Raw genomic sequence first — 19,177 nt, forward strand, 5'->3', positions numbered from 1 at the left:
TTAACCTCGTACGTAAGAATGAGGTAACGAAGTACTTGGCGCTAAGAACGTTTTGGGAAACTCACCCCAGAAAGACAATGTCGAAGAAAATCCAGCAGCTGTATGATGAGGAAAGAAGTAAAACAGGTTATTGTGAAGAGTGCCACAAATGTGGCTCTGACTGGGGATCACTGGACCTCTGTTAGCAACAAGAATGATCTTGGTGTGACAGCTCATATAGATGATGAATCTATAGATGATGAAGATCCAGTCATTTGCTTTGAGCATGCAGAAGACCATTTCTAGGCACTATGGAGATGCCTGTGGCAGAAGCCTGGGAAATTAAAGAAATTGCTAAAATGCTATTAAAAAACATCTGATTTACTTCAATTCTTCCAATATCCTGAGCAAAACTCTCAAAATTAAACAACATTTTTGATCAGAATTTCCAATGTTCTGAACTGTTTTCTGCACACTACACATATATTGGTCTGTGTAGTAGACTGGTGGAAAAATAAACAAAATGTGGAAGTTTATGATTATGTTCATTGATTCATTCATCATTCAAACTTAAATTAATATTTCTCATGTTAAATACTGAAGTGCGATTAAAATGCGATTAATTTCGATTAATTAATTACAAAGCTTCCGATTAATTCGATTAATTTTTTTAATCGCGTCTCACCCCTAATATATATATATATTAGTGTTGTCAAAAAAATCGATATATCGATACGTATCGATACTGAACATTCTGAAACGGTACAATAATCGTTTCCCTTAAGTATCGATTCTTTTTACATAAAATGCGCTTTCGTTTGACCCACCCAAGCTGCCGTAATGCACAGGACAGTTTGTAATGCTAATATGGCAGCTAAAGCAAACGCAGTGCTGTTGGATTCGAAGCAGATACAGATGGAAAACCGAAGGATATGAACAAGCCCGTTTGCAAGCGGTGCTTTTGGAACATTTCAACGAAGGGCGCTAAAGCCTGGTTGAGTGACCATAGCGCTCGACTCCGCGCGAACCTCCGCGAGCGGTGGAGGCTTTATACTTTCCGCTTTGCAGTGTTGTCCGAAACTACATGTGGTAGTATAAAAGAAACACCCCTCAAAACAGGGGAATGAACACTTACCTGACGAATTTTAATGCTGCTTTGTGTTTCAGGTTTGAAAAGTGCTGCAATTTAGGCTAAAGTACTTGAAAATGTTGAAATTTTAACTACTTCGTTTCACAACAAATATCTGTCTGACTGGACATTTTTCTTGTATTACATTAACAAATACGAGCCTCTTGTAATTCCAGGATGAAACATGAGAGAACGTGAAAACGTTAAGAAAAATGCACGTTACGTTATTACGTTAACTCTTGTAATTCCAGGACGAAACACGAGAGAACGTGAAGACGTTAAGATTGGGCGTTTTGAAAATAAACATATATATATATATAGTATATTAAATGTGTCAAGCAAATTATATATATTTATATATATCAATAATTAAAAATTTAATACAAAAAGTGAGACAAATATAGATTCATGAGTGTGATCCATTTCAAGTGTTTCTGTTAACGTTGATTAATATGGCTTATAACCAATGAAAACCCAAAAGTTATTGTCACAGAAAATTTGAATAATTAACACCTGCAAAGGCTTCCTACGCATTTAATATTAGAAGCGCCGAACGCTGGTCATTTGACCACAGCAGCACAAAAAAAAAAGAAATATCTTTGCACTGGATCTAATTTCAGAACCCTCCTTTCAAGACGTCTCCCAGAATTGTCCTTTTAATAAACTAGCATTATTACATTGTTAAAAGAAACCCTGTACAGGCTAGTTTAAAACGATTTTGCTCATATCTCTGTAATATTGCCTACATTTCAAGACTGTGATTCTCTTTTTGGTATCGCAGAGATTTGCATGTCATTTAATATTTAGTATGAATAAATAAAGATCAATAGTTTTCAAGTTCAAACTGAGAGTGTGTGTGTAAAGAAAAACTCAGAATTTGTCCCTGATGTGTTTCACTTTCCGAAGTCTTAAAATATATACAGTACAACACCAGTACTCAACGCTAATGTCACGGTACCGCGGCCCCCCTACTGGTCACCTCCGTCTACAGCGGCAGCTGTTCTGTTGTTGTGGTGTTGTGTGCGTCCCTCAGGTGGGCGGAGCCCGCAATCCGTCTCACCTGAGGGTCGTTTGTTTGCCTATATATGTCTTGTCTTTGTACCAGTTGACTGCTGGTCATTATATCCTCTTCATTTGGATCATGTCACGGGTTTTTGGTTTGCGGGTTTTGGTTTTGATGGTTTCTATTAAACCATCCTTTTTCTCTTAGATTTGGCGTGATCGCTTCCATTTTATTTCGCTCACCCTGCCCGTCACAGAATGACCAGCCGCTTTCGGAAGCCGCCAGTCTCCTTTTCTTTCTCCTTTGTTCATGGTCATGTCTCGTGGTGTTTGTCTGCGTGGTGTTTTGTTTGAGGAGTTCCGCCGTGCTTATGTGTTGTGTGTGTGTGTGTGTTTGTGTGTGGCACGGCGAGGACCAGAGCGTCTTCATGGGAAAACGCTTCATGTTTGTTTGTTTGAAGAGTTCCGCTGTGCTTCGGTGTTGTGTGTATGGCACGGTGAGGACCAGAGCGTCTTCCCTGGGAAGGCTCTTCTTGTTGTATGGTTGTTTGTTGTGTTAGAGTGACCAGTCGTGTGGATCTGTGTGCGTGCTCACTTGGGTTTGTTAAATGTTTCGTGTGTGACGCGGTTGCCGCTCGTCACTGTCGCCTCTCTCCCCTTTCGTCTTGTGTTTTGTGTGGGGGAGCGACTCCGTACTTGAGTGGCGCGTCACTCTTGGGTGTAAGCGAGCACGCACGTATGGGTCTCGTCCGTTCGCTATTGGCACACAATTCTTTGTTTGTCTCATGTCTTTGCGTGTGTTGTCCTAGCGTGCTTGTGCTTTGTGTAATGTAATGCCGCAAGAGTGTATATGGGTGTGGGTGAATGTGTGTGGGGATGTATGTTGGAGTGGATATACATGCAGGTGTATATATGTGAGGATCTAAAAGAGTGTGAGTTTGGGTGTGTGTGTGTATGTATGTGTATAAGGATAGGTGTATAAGGATTAAGCGATCCATCCTGGCCGGCCACCTCCTGCCTAACCGGATGCCTACACCATGATGGACATTATTACATCTTTTTCTGTCTAAATGGACATTATTGCATCTTTTACATTCTGTCTACATTCTGTCTATATTGTTGTTGTTGTCATGGTGACCGGTGTCGGCCAGAGGAGGATGGGCTCCCCACCTGAGTCTTGGTTCCTCTCAAGGTTTCTTCCTCATGCAAAAACTAGGGAGTTTTTCCTTGCCACTGTCGCCCTTGGCTTGCTCACTGGGGGCTAGGACTCGGCACTTGTAAAGCTGCTTTGTGACAACAACTGTTGTAAAAAGCGCTATATAAATAAAATTTGATTGATTGATTGATTGATTGAGGTGTAGGTGTATACATGGTAAGGGTGTATATAAGGGGGTGTGTATATGTATGTAGGGGTGTAGATATGGGGGAGAATGTATATATTAGTTTGAGTGTATGAGTGAGGACAGCTGGTTCTGGGTCAGGGGCTAGTCGTGCCTGGTCCACTCCCGGCTTCTCCCCTGTGATTACTGCTCTATTCCAGAGGAGGGGTGCCTTGGGGTTCCGGGGCCTGGATTGGTGCTCCGGCGTGGGGGCGGTTGGCCCGCTCCCCTGGGGGGTTGTGGTTCGGGGCGGCTCGGGACTCCTCGGCGGGAAGGGGGCCCTGCCGGGTGGGGGGTGGTTCCCGGAGGCGCGTGGCGCTGGGGCTTTGCTACTGGCCCATGGCGTGGGGGGGGGCTCTGTTTCCTATGGTTCCCCTGGACCTGCACTCCTTGGCTGGGGGGGAGCTGTCCGGGGTCTTCCTCTCCCGCCTGCGGGGGCGGGCATGCGAGGGTCACTGGGAAGTGCTGCCCTGGGGCTCCACAGCTCCTGGGGGGGCCGTGGGCGGGTGAGATTCCCGGGTCTTTCTCTGCTTACCTCTGGCCTCTCGGGGGATGTTGCCACAGCTTTCTACCCTCACTGGCAAGTACATTTCATACATTTATCCTATGTTGCACTTTTGTGTTGCACATAGACACACATTCACACATACATATATATCAGTCATTTGTGCTGTATGTCTTGGGTACACTTTCTGCTCTTCTTTGCAGTGGTCATTTGAGCTGCTTGTTTTTTTACTTTTTTTTTTAATATACATATATGTGTGTACGTGTGTGTGTGTGTATACGTGTATATTTGAATATATGTATGTGTGTGTATATGTATGTGTGTGTATATAATATATGTATATATATATATAATTTATTTATTTTTTCTCCCCGCCCTTCTGTCATTTCCCTTTTTATTCTCTCTCTCCCCCTCTTGTCTTTTCCCCTCCTTTCTATACTCTATCCTCTCATGGTCCACCTAATCCCAATAATTATCACTTCACACTATATTATACAGAATTGTTATTATTTGATCCATTATTTGATATAAAACTAAGTTGTCCTCCAAAGATGGGGGGTGGAGGTGGGCCATTTAAAAAAAAAAAAAAAAAAAAAAGAAGTGTGTATGTGTGTGGTAGTGTATGTACTCAAACTATGACAACATATACCAATACATATACATACATAAGCATACATAGAAACTATACATACATATAGGTATAAAGGTGTGTGTGTTTCATAAAAAAGAAGCCAAATATTAGTTTGTATGAGAATGTGTTAGTCACTGAGATATGGGTGGGTATGGCTAGGGAAGTGTCATTGTGAATGCTATAGGCCTGCTTGTGTCTGTATGTGTGAGAGATCTAGGTAGCCAGAGCAATGTTTACTTAGGGCACAGAGATGGGAGGGGAATGTGGGTGAGAGTGTGAGAGGGACTGAAAGTTTCAGCCTGCATGCGTGTGAGAGGGAGAAGGTGACAGAGGCACTTTAACATGTATTTTTATGCATTGTATATAATATTGCACTGTAGAGCCATACAATAACCGATTTGGATGAAACTTGGCAAGTTTGTTCACAATGAGATTGTGAATGGGCTTGTGCATTTTGGTCAGAATGGGATAAAATATGAAAGAGCTTCAAGAATATGAATATTATATGTATCGATGCTGTCCATTAAAAAAATATTTAGCAGGTATAAGTGGCCTAAGATCCAAAATTTTTGGATAGTTTTTTTTATTTCACACTCTGTAGAGTATTATAAGACTTTGCTTGACATGATAGCATGAAAATCCTAGGAGGAGTATGAAAAGTGATGATTTCAAACTATTATTAACTGTAAATGAGCTGTGCATTTTTTAATAGGACATGTAATGGGAAAGTTGTTCGCAGTAGTGCAAGGAATCAAAAGAGTCCAATTGCATGTTCCCAAGTGGAATTATGTAGGGGATATACTTGCTTTTTTTGCAATAGCGTCCCCCAGTGGCCAATCGACATCCGGCTGGAGTATGTCATAGGGGGTGTGCACTTGCCAACACCCAAGAGGTTTCGTGCAGATTGACCAATGGTAAGCCTGTCAAACACGTGCCGATCACTGATTGACCGATTACATCAGCCATTTTGGAAGTATGGCATGTCTACTTTAGGACTGGTTCCCAGAGACCCATAGATGATGTCTGTCAAGTTTCATGTGCATCGGCCAATCTGAGTGCATGGGGCAAATTTTTGCATGTTATAGCGCCCCTTAGCAGGTGAGGTATGGCAACCTTTGCGAGCTGCCCCAGACCCTCAGGGGGAAGCTGTCTGTGAAGTGTCATCCCATTGCATGCAAGTTTTCTTCAGAGGTCCATAAGCACAAAATTTACAATTGAGTTTACGCCCCCTCATTTGATTGGCTTATACTGACTGACTAGGTAGTGAAGAAATTAGCATTTTTGTTGGATACATTTTAAGGTTCAGACTCTCTGAACATTTTGATACCACATATGTGCACGTATGTGAAAAATCCAGGGACTAGTTCGCTCTCAAAAATGTGTGCGATTTTGCACATTATGCAAATTAACTCGAAATCTAAGTGGGCGGAACTTGATGGTTGTATATTAATAGTCCTATTGAATTTAGTCAATGAATGTATAGGAACTGGAATTTCGGTTCTAGGACCTACAGTATGGGAGATATGGACCAAAAGTCAACATGGTCTTCTATAGCGCCACCATCAGGCCAATTTGGGTCCCTGTATGGGAATCTGGTCCTTGGAGTTAACTGAACCTTTTTGCCAAGTTTGGGGTTTCTAGGCATTACGGTCTAGGCTGCACAATATGTTTTAGGTCAAAAAATGGGAAAAAGAATATAAGAAGAAAGAAAAAAAATCCTAATAATTACATTTAATAAAGTCTGCATTATATTTTTGTACAACTTTGACCTTTTTTGACAGGTTGTCTTCATTTTTGCCTTCTACTTTTCATTTAAAATAGGTTTCCATTCTCGGTTGGTAGAAATTTTCTTCTATGTATTAAAAATGTTGTTAAAACATCTGAGTGATGCACAACCACTACTAGTGGTGAGAAAGAGTATTGCACCTTATTCAAAATCAATGCGGTCCCGCAGGCCTCTGCGGCCCAAAGTTAAAAACTGTTGTTCTTTTGAGGCCCTCAAGGTGGCCCATGGGTTAAGAATCTCTGATATATACTATATATAAGTTTACATCAGCACATTTTCAAACTGAGTGAGTCTTGTATTACATAATACATTACACAGGTCAACAGCATTTTTGGGGCCAAAGATATTTCAACAAATTTAGGGTAACTTTGGGGTGCTGATTCTGAATATGTCATCAGTTTTTCCAGATTGGCTCAAGTTTTTGAGATTTTTCGTGAAATGTGTAAAAAAAAAGACGTAATTTGCTACACGCGCATTAACTTTATTTTATTTTATTTAAAATAGGCCAAATACACTTTTTTTATGAAGTCTGTTATGTTTCTTCTATGTTTTTGCAGTGTATATTCACCACAAATGTAACAGAATGTGTCTGGATCGTTAAGACAACTTCTTCTTGATGAGTTCATGCTTTTCACTGGAAAACAGACAACAACATAAAGTTAGTGCAAAAATCAAGCTATGAACAAACTTTTAGAACACTAATTAACAAAAAACTATATTGAGAACTGCTCAGTTCAAGTACTAATCCCAAGAAATTAATGAGATGATGCGTCGCATTTACCAACAAGTGCTATAAATAAGATACCAAAAATCTCAAAAACTTGAGCCAATCTGGCAAAACTGATAGCATATTCAGAGTCAGCACCCCAAAAATACCCCAAATTCATTAAAATATTTTGGACACCAGTAAATTCTTTTGTTTGTTGTTGACCTGTGTTATGTACCTTTGCGAGCAATGTAAAAATGAGGTGATAGCAGGGGCGGTGCTGTTATGACCACTGTATTCACAATAGCCTTCATGAGGCAGTGAGAGCTATAAATTAGTCCACAGTTATGACTCCAGCTCACTGCATAGTTGGGGCGGCCACACAATTTGAGTGAAAACTTGGCTTGGGCGATCAAACAGCAACACAGTTTGCTTGAAAACTTGGTTTGGGCGATTGAACAGCAAAATAGTTTGCGTGACACCTCGGTTTGGGCGTTTGAGCGGTTGCATTCAGATTCATTTCACTTTCGCCCTCTCCATCCGACACCTCACATTGTTCGCCCTCCGATTCCATTTCATCAGTATTGCACAGCATGTCCAGTACTTGCTTTGGGGTGTATAGCATTCTCTGTGCCATTTTAAGCATTAGAGTGGTAGTGGTATGTGTGTGGTAGTGTATGTACTCAAACTATGACAACATATACCAATACATATACATACATAAGCATACATAGAAACTATACATACATATAGGTATAAAGGTGTGTGTGTTTCATAAAAAAGAAGCCAAATATTAGTTTGTATGAGAATGTGTTAGTCACTGAGATATGGGTGGGTATGGCTAGGGAAGTGTCATTGTGAATGCTATAGGCCTGCTTGTGTCTGTATGTGTGAGAGATCTAGGTAGCCAGAGCAATGTTTACTTAGGGCACAGAGATGGGAGGGGAATGTGGGTGAGAGTGTGAGAGGGACTGAAAGTTTCAGCCTGCATGCGTGTGAGAGGGAGAAGGTGACAGAGGCACTTTAACATGTATTTTTATGCATTGTATATAATATTGCACTGTAGAGCCATACAATAACCGATTTGGATGAAACTTGGCAAGTTTGTTCACAATGAGATTGTGAATGGGCTTGTGCATTTTGGTCAGAATGGGATAAAATATGAAAGAGCTTCAAGAATATGAATATTATATGTATCGATGCTGTCCATTAAAAAAATATTTAGCAGGTATAAGTGGCCTAAGATCCAAAATTTTTGGATAGTTTTTTTTATTTCACACTCTGTAGAGTATTATAAGACTTTGCTTGACATGATAGCATGAAAATCCTAGGAGGAGTATGAAAAGTGATGATTTCAAACTATTATTAACTGTAAATGAGCTGTGCATTTTTTAATAGGACATGTAATGGGAAAGTTGTTCGCAGTAGTGCAAGGAATCAAAAGAGTCCAATTGCATGTTCCCAAGTGGAATTATGTAGGGGATATACTTGCTTTTTTTGCAATAGCGTCCCCCAGTGGCCAATCGACATCCGGCTGGAGTATGTCATAGGGGGTGTGCACTTGCCAACACCCAAGAGGTTTCGTGCAGATTGACCAATGGTAAGCCTGTCAAACACGTGCCGATCACTGATTGACCGATTACATCAGCCATTTTGGAAGTATGGCATGTCTACTTTAGGACTGGTTCCCAGAGACCCATAGATGATGTCTGTCAAGTTTCATGTGCATCGGCCAATCTGAGTGCATGGGGCAAATTTTTGCATGTTATAGCGCCCCTTAGCAGGTGAGGTATGGCAACCTTTGCGAGCTGCCCCAGACCCTCAGGGGGAAGCTGTCTGTGAAGTGTCATCCCATTGCATGCAAGTTTTCTTCAGAGGTCCATAAGCACAAAATTTACAATTGAGTTTACGCCCCCTCATTTGATTGGCTTATACTGACTGACTAGGTAGTGAAGAAATTAGCATTTTTGTTGGATACATTTTAAGGTTCAGACTCTCTGAACATTTTGATACCACATATGTGCACGTATGTGAAAAATCCAGGGACTAGTTCGCTCTCAAAAATGTGTGCGATTTTGCACATTATGCAAATTAACTCGAAATCTAAGTGGGCGGAACTTGATGGTTGTATATTAATAGTCCTATTGAATTTAGTCAATGAATGTATAGGAACTGGAATTTCGGTTCTAGGACCTACAGTATGGGAGATATGGACCAAAAGTCAACATGGTCTTCTATAGCGCCACCATCAGGCCAATTTGGGTCCCTGTATGGGAATCTGGTCCTTGGAGTTAACTGAACCTTTTTGCCAAGTTTGGGGTTTCTAGGCATTACGGTCTAGGCTGCACAATATGTTTTAGGTCAAAAAATGGGAAAAAGAATATAAGAAGAAAGAAAAAAAATCCTAATAATTACATTTAATAAAGTCTGCATTATATTTTTGTACAACTTTGACCTTTTTTGACAGGTTGTCTTCATTTTTGCCTTCTACTTTTCATTTAAAATAGGTTTCCATTCTCGGTTGGTAGAAATTTTCTTCTATGTATTAAAAATGTTGTTAAAACATCTGAGTGATGCACAACCACTACTAGTGGTGAGAAAGAGTATTGCACCTTATTCAAAATCAATGCGGTCCCGCAGGCCTCTGCGGCCCAAAGTTAAAAACTGTTGTTCTTTTGAGGCCCTCAAGGTGGCCCATGGGTTAAGAATCTCTGATATATACTATATATAAGTTTACATCAGCACATTTTCAAACTGAGTGAGTCTTGTATTACATAATACATTACACAGGTCAACAGCATTTTTGGGGCCAAAGATATTTCAACAAATTTAGGGTAACTTTGGGGTGCTGATTCTGAATATGTCATCAGTTTTTCCAGATTGGCTCAAGTTTTTGAGATTTTTCGTGAAATGTGTAAAAAAAAAGACGTAATTTGCTACACGCGCATTAACTTTATTTTATTTTATTTAAAATAGGCCAAATACACTTTTTTTATGAAGTCTGTTATGTTTCTTCTATGTTTTTGCAGTGTATATTCACCACAAATGTAACAGAATGTGTCTGGATCGTTAAGACAACTTCTTCTTGATGAGTTCATGCTTTTCACTGGAAAACAGACAACAACATAAAGTTAGTGCAAAAATCAAGCTATGAACAAACTTTTAGAACACTAATTAACAAAAAACTATATTGAGAACTGCTCAGTTCAAGTACTAATCCCAAGAAATTAATGAGATGATGCGTCGCATTTACCAACAAGTGCTATAAATAAGATACCAAAAATCTCAAAAACTTGAGCCAATCTGGCAAAACTGATAGCATATTCAGAGTCAGCACCCCAAAAATACCCCAAATTCATTAAAATATTTTGGACACCAGTAAATTCTTTTGTTTGTTGTTGACCTGTGTTATGTACCTTTGCGAGCAATGTAAAAATGAGGTGATAGCAGGGGCGGTGCTGTTATGACCACTGTATTCACAATAGCCTTCATGAGGCAGTGAGAGCTATAAATTAGTCCACAGTTATGACTCCAGCTCACTGCATAGTTGGGGCGGCCACACAATTTGAGTGAAAACTTGGCTTGGGCGATCAAACAGCAACACAGTTTGCTTGAAAACTTGGTTTGGGCGATTGAACAGCAAAATAGTTTGCGTGACACCTCGGTTTGGGCGTTTGAGCGGTTGCATTCAGATTCATTTCACTTTCGCCCTCTCCATCCGACACCTCACATTGTTCGCCCTCCGATTCCATTTCATCAGTATTGCACAGCATGTCCAGTACTTGCTTTGGGGTGTATAGCATTCTCTGTGCCATTTTAAGCATTAGAGTGGTAGAAAAGTGGTAGGTAGGTGGTAGGTGCACAAGCTACTGGTATAACTGCTTCCTTGAAAGGATTGTCAAGAAAAGGCCATTCAAAAAGATGCACAAGGAGTGAACTACTGCTGGAATCAGTGCTTCAAGAGTCACCACATGCAAACGATTCCAGGACATGGGCTACAACTGTAACATTCCTTGTGTCAAGCCACTCCCGACCAAGAGACAATGACAGAAGCGTGTTACCTGGGTCAAGGAGAAAAAGACCTGGACTGTTGCTCAGTGGTCCAAGGTGTTGTTTTCAAATTTTGCATTTCATTTGGAAATCAAGGTCCCAGAATCTGGAGGAACAGTGCAGAGGCACACAATCCAAGCGGATTGAGGTCTAGTGTGAAGTTTCCACAATCTGTGATGGTTTGGCGAGCCGTGTCATCTGCTGGTCTGTTATATCAAGACCAAAGTCAGCACAGTCATCTACCAGGAAATGTTTGAGCACTTTATGCTTCTCTCTGCCGAGAAGTTTTCCAGCAGGATTTGGCACCTGTCCACACTGCCAAAAGTACCAATACCTGGTTTAATAACCACAGTGTCACTGTGCTTGACTGGCCAGTAAACTCTCCTGACCTAAACCCTATAGAGAATCTATGTGGTATTATCAAGAGGAAGATGATGCACCAGACCCAACAATGCACACGAGCTGAAAGATGCTATCAAAGCAAACTGGGCTTTCATAACACCTCAGCAGTGCCACATGCTGATCACCTCCATGCCACGCTGCACTGATGCAGTAATTCATGCAAAAGGAGCCCTGACCAAGTATTGAGTGCATTTACTGTACATACTTTTCAGTAGACTAATATATCTCAATTAAAAATCTTTTTTTCAGTTGGTCTTATATAATGTTCTAATTTTCTGACATAATGACTTTTGGGTTTTCATTGTCTGTAAGCCATAATTGTCAAAATAAACAGAAATAAACACTTGAAATAGATCACTCTGTTATGAATCTATATAAAGATATATATACAGCTCCCTAATAATGACTAGTGTGTGTGTGGTCTAACTGCACAGATGGATAAATGCGGAGGACATATTTCGATTGGGGTAAAAATCGCAATTGATGAAAATGTGGCTTAATTTTTTTTATTTATGCGTTTCACTTTTTGTATTTAATTACTGTGGTGTATGTAGTTTGCATGGACTATACTGGTGTGTGTCATCTGCACCACTGGTGGGTGCTGCGCTGCCCCATTGTGTGTTTTCTGCCTGTGTACGCATACCAATGCAGATGCCTCAGTAAAGTAATATGGTTCAAATTGTGAAGCTGTGTCCATGTGTGTATCATCGAATGTAGTCTAAAGGAACCCACAACATAACAATTACTGAAATTAATAAACTTTATTATTCTAAAAATATTATTCTTGATTATTCTAATTTATTGAGATGCACCTGCAGACATGTAGATCTAACAGGAATGGCGTGTGAATATTTGTGTTTCAGGTAAAGAGATTGAAGGAACAAATTGGGCAGGGGGAGAAATTGCTAGATCAACATTTTCAGGTGGATGGCTCCAAACCAGAAGGAGAGGTGATCGAGAATGGCACTGATGCAGCCATCGTGGAGTATGGTACACACATACAAACAATATAAAACACTGTGACTTGGTTTATGTATTTATGTATAAAATATTTCACATAATATATTGCTGAAATGCAACACATTTCTAAATGTTCATTCATGATTTTATAGGAAATGTCAACAGGCAAATCAGTGACCTCAAATTTAAGCTTGTCAGATCTGAGCAGGAGGCCACAGCCTTGGAACAGAATGTACGTTGTCCACATTAGTCTTGTTAGCTTGCTAACTTTCCTGGATTTTAAATTATAATCATTGTGTAACTGAATTTGAACGGGGTCTAATCTGTTTAAAACTTTTATTATATTTCCCATGTGCAGGTTATAAGACTAGAGGGGCAGGTGATGCGGTACAAATCATCAGCTGAGAATGCAGAAAAAGTGGAAGATGAACTCAAAACTGAGAAACGCAAACTGCAGAGAGAGGTATAATATCATAATATAATTTTTTTTAGGTAATTTTGCTATGTTTATCTAAGTAAGGAGAACAGAACAGAGAAGGAAAGGGGCATTTGATGGAATGAGCCCTCTGACCTTAGTGTGTTCAGTAACGGACACATTGTACTAAGACAGGACTCATGAAGTAATGAAGTACAGAGATAGGCTTTGATCACTATACACACACATATATAATATATGTATCTCTTATATGCCAGCTCCGGGCAGCTATGGACAAAATTGAAGAGTTGGAAACAAGCAACAACCACCTGACAAAACGGCTGGAGAAGATGAGGGCAAATCGGGGCATGACAGCATCTCCGTAGGTGTGTGTACCTACAGGACTGCGTAGCTCAATCTTTGATCTCTGACTACTTATATGAAGCTTATTACTGTTTCTGTGTACAGTGTGCATGATAAATAAGATAATATCATATAAAAACACTTTCCCACCGGCAAGGATGGTTCTGCATTTCCACTGGTATGAGAGCAATTGCATTTCTGGAAGTGGATGTACCCTATCCCACAAACAGAAGTGCAAATCATACGAAGCATTTGTTGCATATTTAGCTTTTTTTCTTTGAGGGCAAATCTAATAACCTAGAATTTAGTTTCAGGACCACTTATGATTCATTGCTACTATTTTCTGCTGCCAGGCCTATACTGGCTGTTGAGAGAACCGAGACATTTCCCTGTGGCCTGGCATGTCGTCTGGATTTTCTGGCTAGATGATGTTACAACGATAGTTGTAATAGTACAGTTAAGCTTGTGAATGCACCCTGTCTGTGCAGTCCTGTTCTGTGATTCGCTGTTTTCTGTTGTGACGGAGCGTATAAACAAACACATTAACTGTGCGCATGCATGCAGTTCAGCTGGAGAGTCTCTGCTTAGTGCATCTTACAGACATGGAGAAGGAGAGGAGAGACAGTGCATAGTGCCAGAGACTAAAAAAGAGGGAAAAAGCTTCAAAATGTTCAAAAATTACTAATTTATTTAGCAAGTTAACAACTTTTTCATGAGCTTAGGTTAGCTTTAGTTGTGTGGTTTAACCCCCATCATAGTGCCACATCTCTCAGCTTGGCAAAGGTATGAATGTCATAGATCAGGTATCACCAAATGGCGGACCGCGGTCCGGATCCGGACCCGAACGCCGTCCTGTCCGGACCCAATCACATTCCTGATTAACTGGATACGGACCCAAATGCCAAAAAAATTAACGGGAGACTATATTTTAAACCGGAGAATTTATTTTCAGACGAGTGTTACGTTCACCACCCATTTGAGGGTTACACCCCCCCGCTCAACAACTTTCGTTCGCCACCGCGGACCCGGACCTAAGGTCTGAGCTATCTGCCAAAAATGGACCGCGGAAAGATTTAATTGATTACCCCTGTCATAGATTATAGATTGTTATTATTGCACTTTTTTCATGCTTGTTTATTATCAAATGTAATGTAATGTAAATGTATGTAAAGCAGTAAAATCACTGTACTGTTAGCTACTTGGATATATACACAAGAAAATGTAGAGAGCATAGTAATCTACTCAGCCTGTTGAAAGTTGTTTTTTTAATATATACATATATATATATATATATATATATATATATATATATATATATATATATATATATATATATATATATATATATATATATTTCAAGTAGTGTGTGATCAAAGCATTATTTACACATGAGGTGAAGCATATGTATCAATTTCAATTTCAATTTGGAACAGTTTAGGTGACTGAGCTGGAATGTAATTAGTGGACAGATATGGAACGTATTTTGTATTACCTTAAACATGCATATAAAAAAGCCCATACTAAAAATCTATTCATGCCGATACAGTAAGCATGAGAATGTGGCCTGATTTCTAGTGTGATTCCTGGCGTGAACAACTGTCCCAGTCTGGTCCTGTTTGCAGCAGTTCTTGTGCTTTGAGTAAATGGAGGGGAAGCAGCTGAACAGCTTTGCATTATGACACTGGAGCCCGTAGGCTGATTCACAGATTCATGGATTACATCAAGCAAGATTAAAGATTGTGATGCTAGCCAGTATTTCCATCCAAGAAACCTTTTTTTTTTTTTTTTTGGGGGGGGGGGGGGGGGGGGGGCAGTTGAACCATTCAAGATTTTGGCACCAGCACCATGCCAGTGGAAAAATGTACACCTCACAGCACAATCAATTGGTGTCACATTTTCTTCTGTTTGTTTTGCACTGTTAAGTGGATTTAAATGATGAGATTTTTATTCCTGGAAAGCCTTAATTGGTTGCATGTACAGGTATAGTGTAGGATGTAGCGTTAGTTTATCTGTCATGGTAGAACTCTTGCCCAGTAATTGTGTTGAATACAGTAAAAAGCTGTGTGGTCCTCCACTGTCGTGAAGTGTCAAGTGGTAGGTGCACTTGAGTGAATGTATGTAGTGTTTTCCTGTTTTTTTGTAAAATGATTAAGCCCATCTTCTGAAGAATTATAGTTTATTTCTTAGTTGTATATTAAAATCAATGGATTCCTTTTCAAGCCTAAGTCCCTTCTATTAATGTTACTAATAAACTCAACTCTAGAATCATAAAGTTTCTGTTGATATTGTTTACATATTAGCCACAGCAATTGTTACATATTCATAAAACATATGAATATAACTCCTTAAATGTTCAAAGGCTTTAATCCTAAAACTGTTTTAGTTTCTTGAGACATACACTATATTGCCAAACGTATTCCCTTACCCATCCAAATTATCGGAATCAGGTGTTCCAATCACTTCCATGATCACAGGTGTATAATAATAAGTTTTTTACAAAGATTTGTGAAAGAATGGGTCGCTCTCTGGAGCTAAGTGAATTCCAGCATGGAACTGTGATAGGATACCACTTGTGCAACAAATCCAGTCATGAAATTTCCTCTCTGGTAAATATTCCACAGTCAACTGTCAGCTGTATTATAAGAAAATGGAAGTGGTTGATGTCCAGATTAGCTCAAGAACAGTGCGCAGAGAGCTTCATAGAATGGGTTTCCATGGTTGAGCAGCTCCATCCAAGCCATACATCACCTAGTGCACTGCAAAACTTTGAATGCAATGGTGTAAAGCACGGGTTTCCACACCTTTTCAGCTTGCGAGCTACTTATAAGATGACCAAGTCAAAATGAACTACCTACAATAAAAATGCAAAACAAATTTATTTCTTCTATATTATCATTATTTAAGTTATTATTACTATTAAACATTGTGTATTCTTTCTTTAATTTTCCTTTTTTGTTTTAGGATAAATAAAGTATTTTATTTATTTTTATTTTTTAAGTATTTTAAAGAATCGCTAATTGTAGCGATACTTGTAATTGTAACTGTATTCCTCGATAGCTGCAGAGCTTTAAAGATAATATTTCCGATTGACCAGTAGATCGCGATCGACATATTGGGCAGTGGACGTGCCGAGGCTATGGATAGGTGTGCCAATGCCACCAGCACATGTGCCAATGCTGACTCCTACCTGAGGCTCAACACTCACATCGTCAGGGCTGGCTCCAGTGCGGTTCCTCTGGCCGCCACAGGGAGGAGCTCACAAGCCAGTTCCAGACAGAGTCTTCACAATCACCAGTGATCTGCGGCAGCTGTCTCCCTCCCTACTTTAGGGGGAGAGTTTAGGGGAATTGTTTTGGTCCCCATGCTGTCCATTGCTCAGACAGTTTCTCCTCATTGGTCTTGTGTTGCATCATTGGTGTCTCATCACCATTCTCTCTCTCTCTCTCTCTCTACTTTTACTTATTCAAGTACTTACCTCCTGCACCCCTTCCTGGCCTCTCAAGTTTTCCTCCCAATGTTATATTCCTATCCAGTTCTGCTTTTGTTTCGGGAGGGGTTTTCTGTTAAGCCAGTTACTAGTGATTGCAAAAGTGGGGCTTTTGGGAAGTCAAATCCAATGAACCAATTGATTCGGAAAATGATTCGATCTTGTGAGACATTCGAATCATCACATGCGATAGTGACATCTAGTGGCCAACCAGGGCCTAAATCCACAATGTTTTCTTAACAGAAACAGAAGTAATGTGTTTTTTTTTTTTTATGAAAAATGACATGCATAGCATATTGTGTCCCTAAATAAATTTTAGTCATGATAACATCATTTTGCAGAAAACAGAGTTGGTATATATACATAGAGATGTATTTTTCATTATGATACACTGTCAGTCAGTGGATTTATATAGCTGACATTATTCATTTTACATTGCAAGGTAAATGCTTGTGTAATACTTTATTTTTTAAACATTACAAGAATCAATTGTAATCACAACTGATTACAATCAGTAAACATTCTGATCTCAGACCAGCTGCTTGAACTTAAGTGCTTAACTGTGTACCGTAACTTTCGTAACTCACGTGACTTTCTCTGTTTGATACGAACTTTTGATACAGTGTTTTGGAACACCGTGATTCAAATAAATTGATTCAGTTTTGAGTTTCACATCACTACCAGTTACTTCCCCTGGCGTATATTGTTTCGTTTTCCACGTCTTTTGTGTTTACATTCTGTATTTTCTCCTGTGCTTTTATGGTATTCTGCATGGTTTGTGTTTAGTTTCGTTTTCTCCACTGTCTCCCTCAGTATTCGTCTGCCTCTCTCGCTGTTCAGCGATCTCAGTTATTATTGTATACAGTGTGAGACGACACTTGGGTCCACAACTCTCTCTACAAATCGTGTGGTGGTTTCATTTATGAACCCCACTGCATCACACACATTGGAGGGACTGTGACTGCTTGGCCTTGAAATAGAACTACAAATATGGACTAGCTGGCCCACCCAATAGAGCACAGGTGTCAAACTCAAGGCCCGCGGGCAAAAGCTTAAAAAGCCAAGTAAAAGTGAGCAAAAATTACATTTCCCACAATTATGTTACCCGCAAAGTGACGGCATCTCGATACAGTGTTTCCATATCGATGCGATTTTCCCAATAAGTGTAATTGAGAAATACAAATAATGATCCCAAAATGTCAGGGAAGAGAAACATCGATGCAGATAGAAGGGTGTTTCAAGAAAGATGGGAAAGCGATGTTTGCGCTTCAAGGAGAAAAACGGGTATGAAGCGGTGGCAGTTGTCAAAGAGTACATTAAAAGTCAGTATTTTGAGACCAAACACAGAGCTAAGTATGCCAAAATTAGCCATCAAGAAAAAGACAAATTGTCAAAGAATTAAAAAGCAAACTGCGATCGCAACAGAATGTGTTCACAACCACAAACAAACGGCAGAAAAAGCTAGCTTTGTTGTGGCTGAATAAATCGCAGCGCTTCAGTCTTTTTCAGAGGAAGCTGGGTCGACGGGGCTGGTTACAATTATAAACACGTTAGCTGGCGCTGTCATCAGGTCAAGCAATCAGGCTGTCTCATGAGAAAACTGCATGCTCTGGTTGCGTCCCGCCCCTGCTGCTGCCTTCACTGAACACTTGAGCTTCATAATCTAGGTTGACTTGACGCGTCATGGCTGGAGGTTGCGCACTACTCAATTTTTGTGCATGTGAAGTTACAAGGTGGAATTCATGCACGTGTACGGCACTTTCAAGGTACATTTTCGATATTTTCCAGCACCTTCAGCTTAATTTACATATTTATACAAATACACATTCTAAATAATTCGCTTTTTATCACATTAAAAGAGATGGTATTGTGTTTGGTAAGAGCAGAAGAATACGTGTATTCCACACCTTCAATATCAAGTGATTATAATATCAAGCCCTAACTAGACACAATGTTTGAGGAAGGAGACCACCCCTGGCCCTACCTAGAGACAATGTTTAAGGAAGGAGACCACCCCTGGCCCTACTTGGAGACAATGTAAGAGCAAGGAGACCACCCCTGGTCCTCCTAGAGACAATGTTTGCGTTTGCTGGAGTGAAAGTAAATTCCTATAGGATGAAATGCCTTCTCCTAAAGAGTGTGAACTGTTGGCCTTCAAAAATTCACCTTCAAACTTGATGTTCACATACGAATGAGTTTACTACAGGGTTAATGAGTTAATTCCTTTCATTTTTACATGATGATATCCAATAATTCATCTGTTATAGAAGATGGTAATGATTTAGGGACACAACAAATGCTTAGGGGCTGTGAACACATAGTTCTGAACCCATTTGAGTATATTGAGCATTATGATCTAGACTTGGAAGAAGGATTAGATCCT

The 19,177-nt window shown here is 39.9% G+C and overlaps 1 protein-coding gene across 3 annotated transcripts in view; it reads left to right on the forward strand.

Annotated features, from left to right (window-relative positions):
• The window catches only part of lrrfip1a (leucine rich repeat (in FLII) interacting protein 1a), a 109,337-nt gene extending 91,351 nt beyond the window's left edge, over positions 1-17,986 (forward strand). For 2 of the 3 annotated variants that reach the window (XM_076985342.1, XM_076985340.1), the window contains 4 exons: positions 12,433-12,559; positions 12,682-12,761; positions 12,888-12,992; positions 13,223-15,521. In XM_076985342.1, coding sequence (XP_076841457.1) covers positions 12,433-12,559; positions 12,682-12,761; positions 12,888-12,992; positions 13,223-13,330 — 420 coding nt within the window. In that variant the 3' untranslated portion in view covers positions 13,331-15,521. Of the gene's footprint in view, positions 1-12,432; positions 12,560-12,681; positions 12,762-12,887; positions 12,993-13,222; positions 15,522-16,404 lie in introns of those variants that run through there. The other variant, XM_076985341.1, reaches the window with a different exon arrangement.
• The last annotated feature ends 1,191 nt before the right edge of the window (positions 17,987-19,177 follow it).

Source organism: Brachyhypopomus gauderio, unplaced genomic scaffold (genome assembly GCF_052324685.1).
Source record: "Brachyhypopomus gauderio isolate BG-103 unplaced genomic scaffold, BGAUD_0.2 sc40, whole genome shotgun sequence".
Classification (NCBI taxonomy): domain Eukaryota; kingdom Metazoa; phylum Chordata; class Actinopteri; order Gymnotiformes; family Hypopomidae; genus Brachyhypopomus; species Brachyhypopomus gauderio.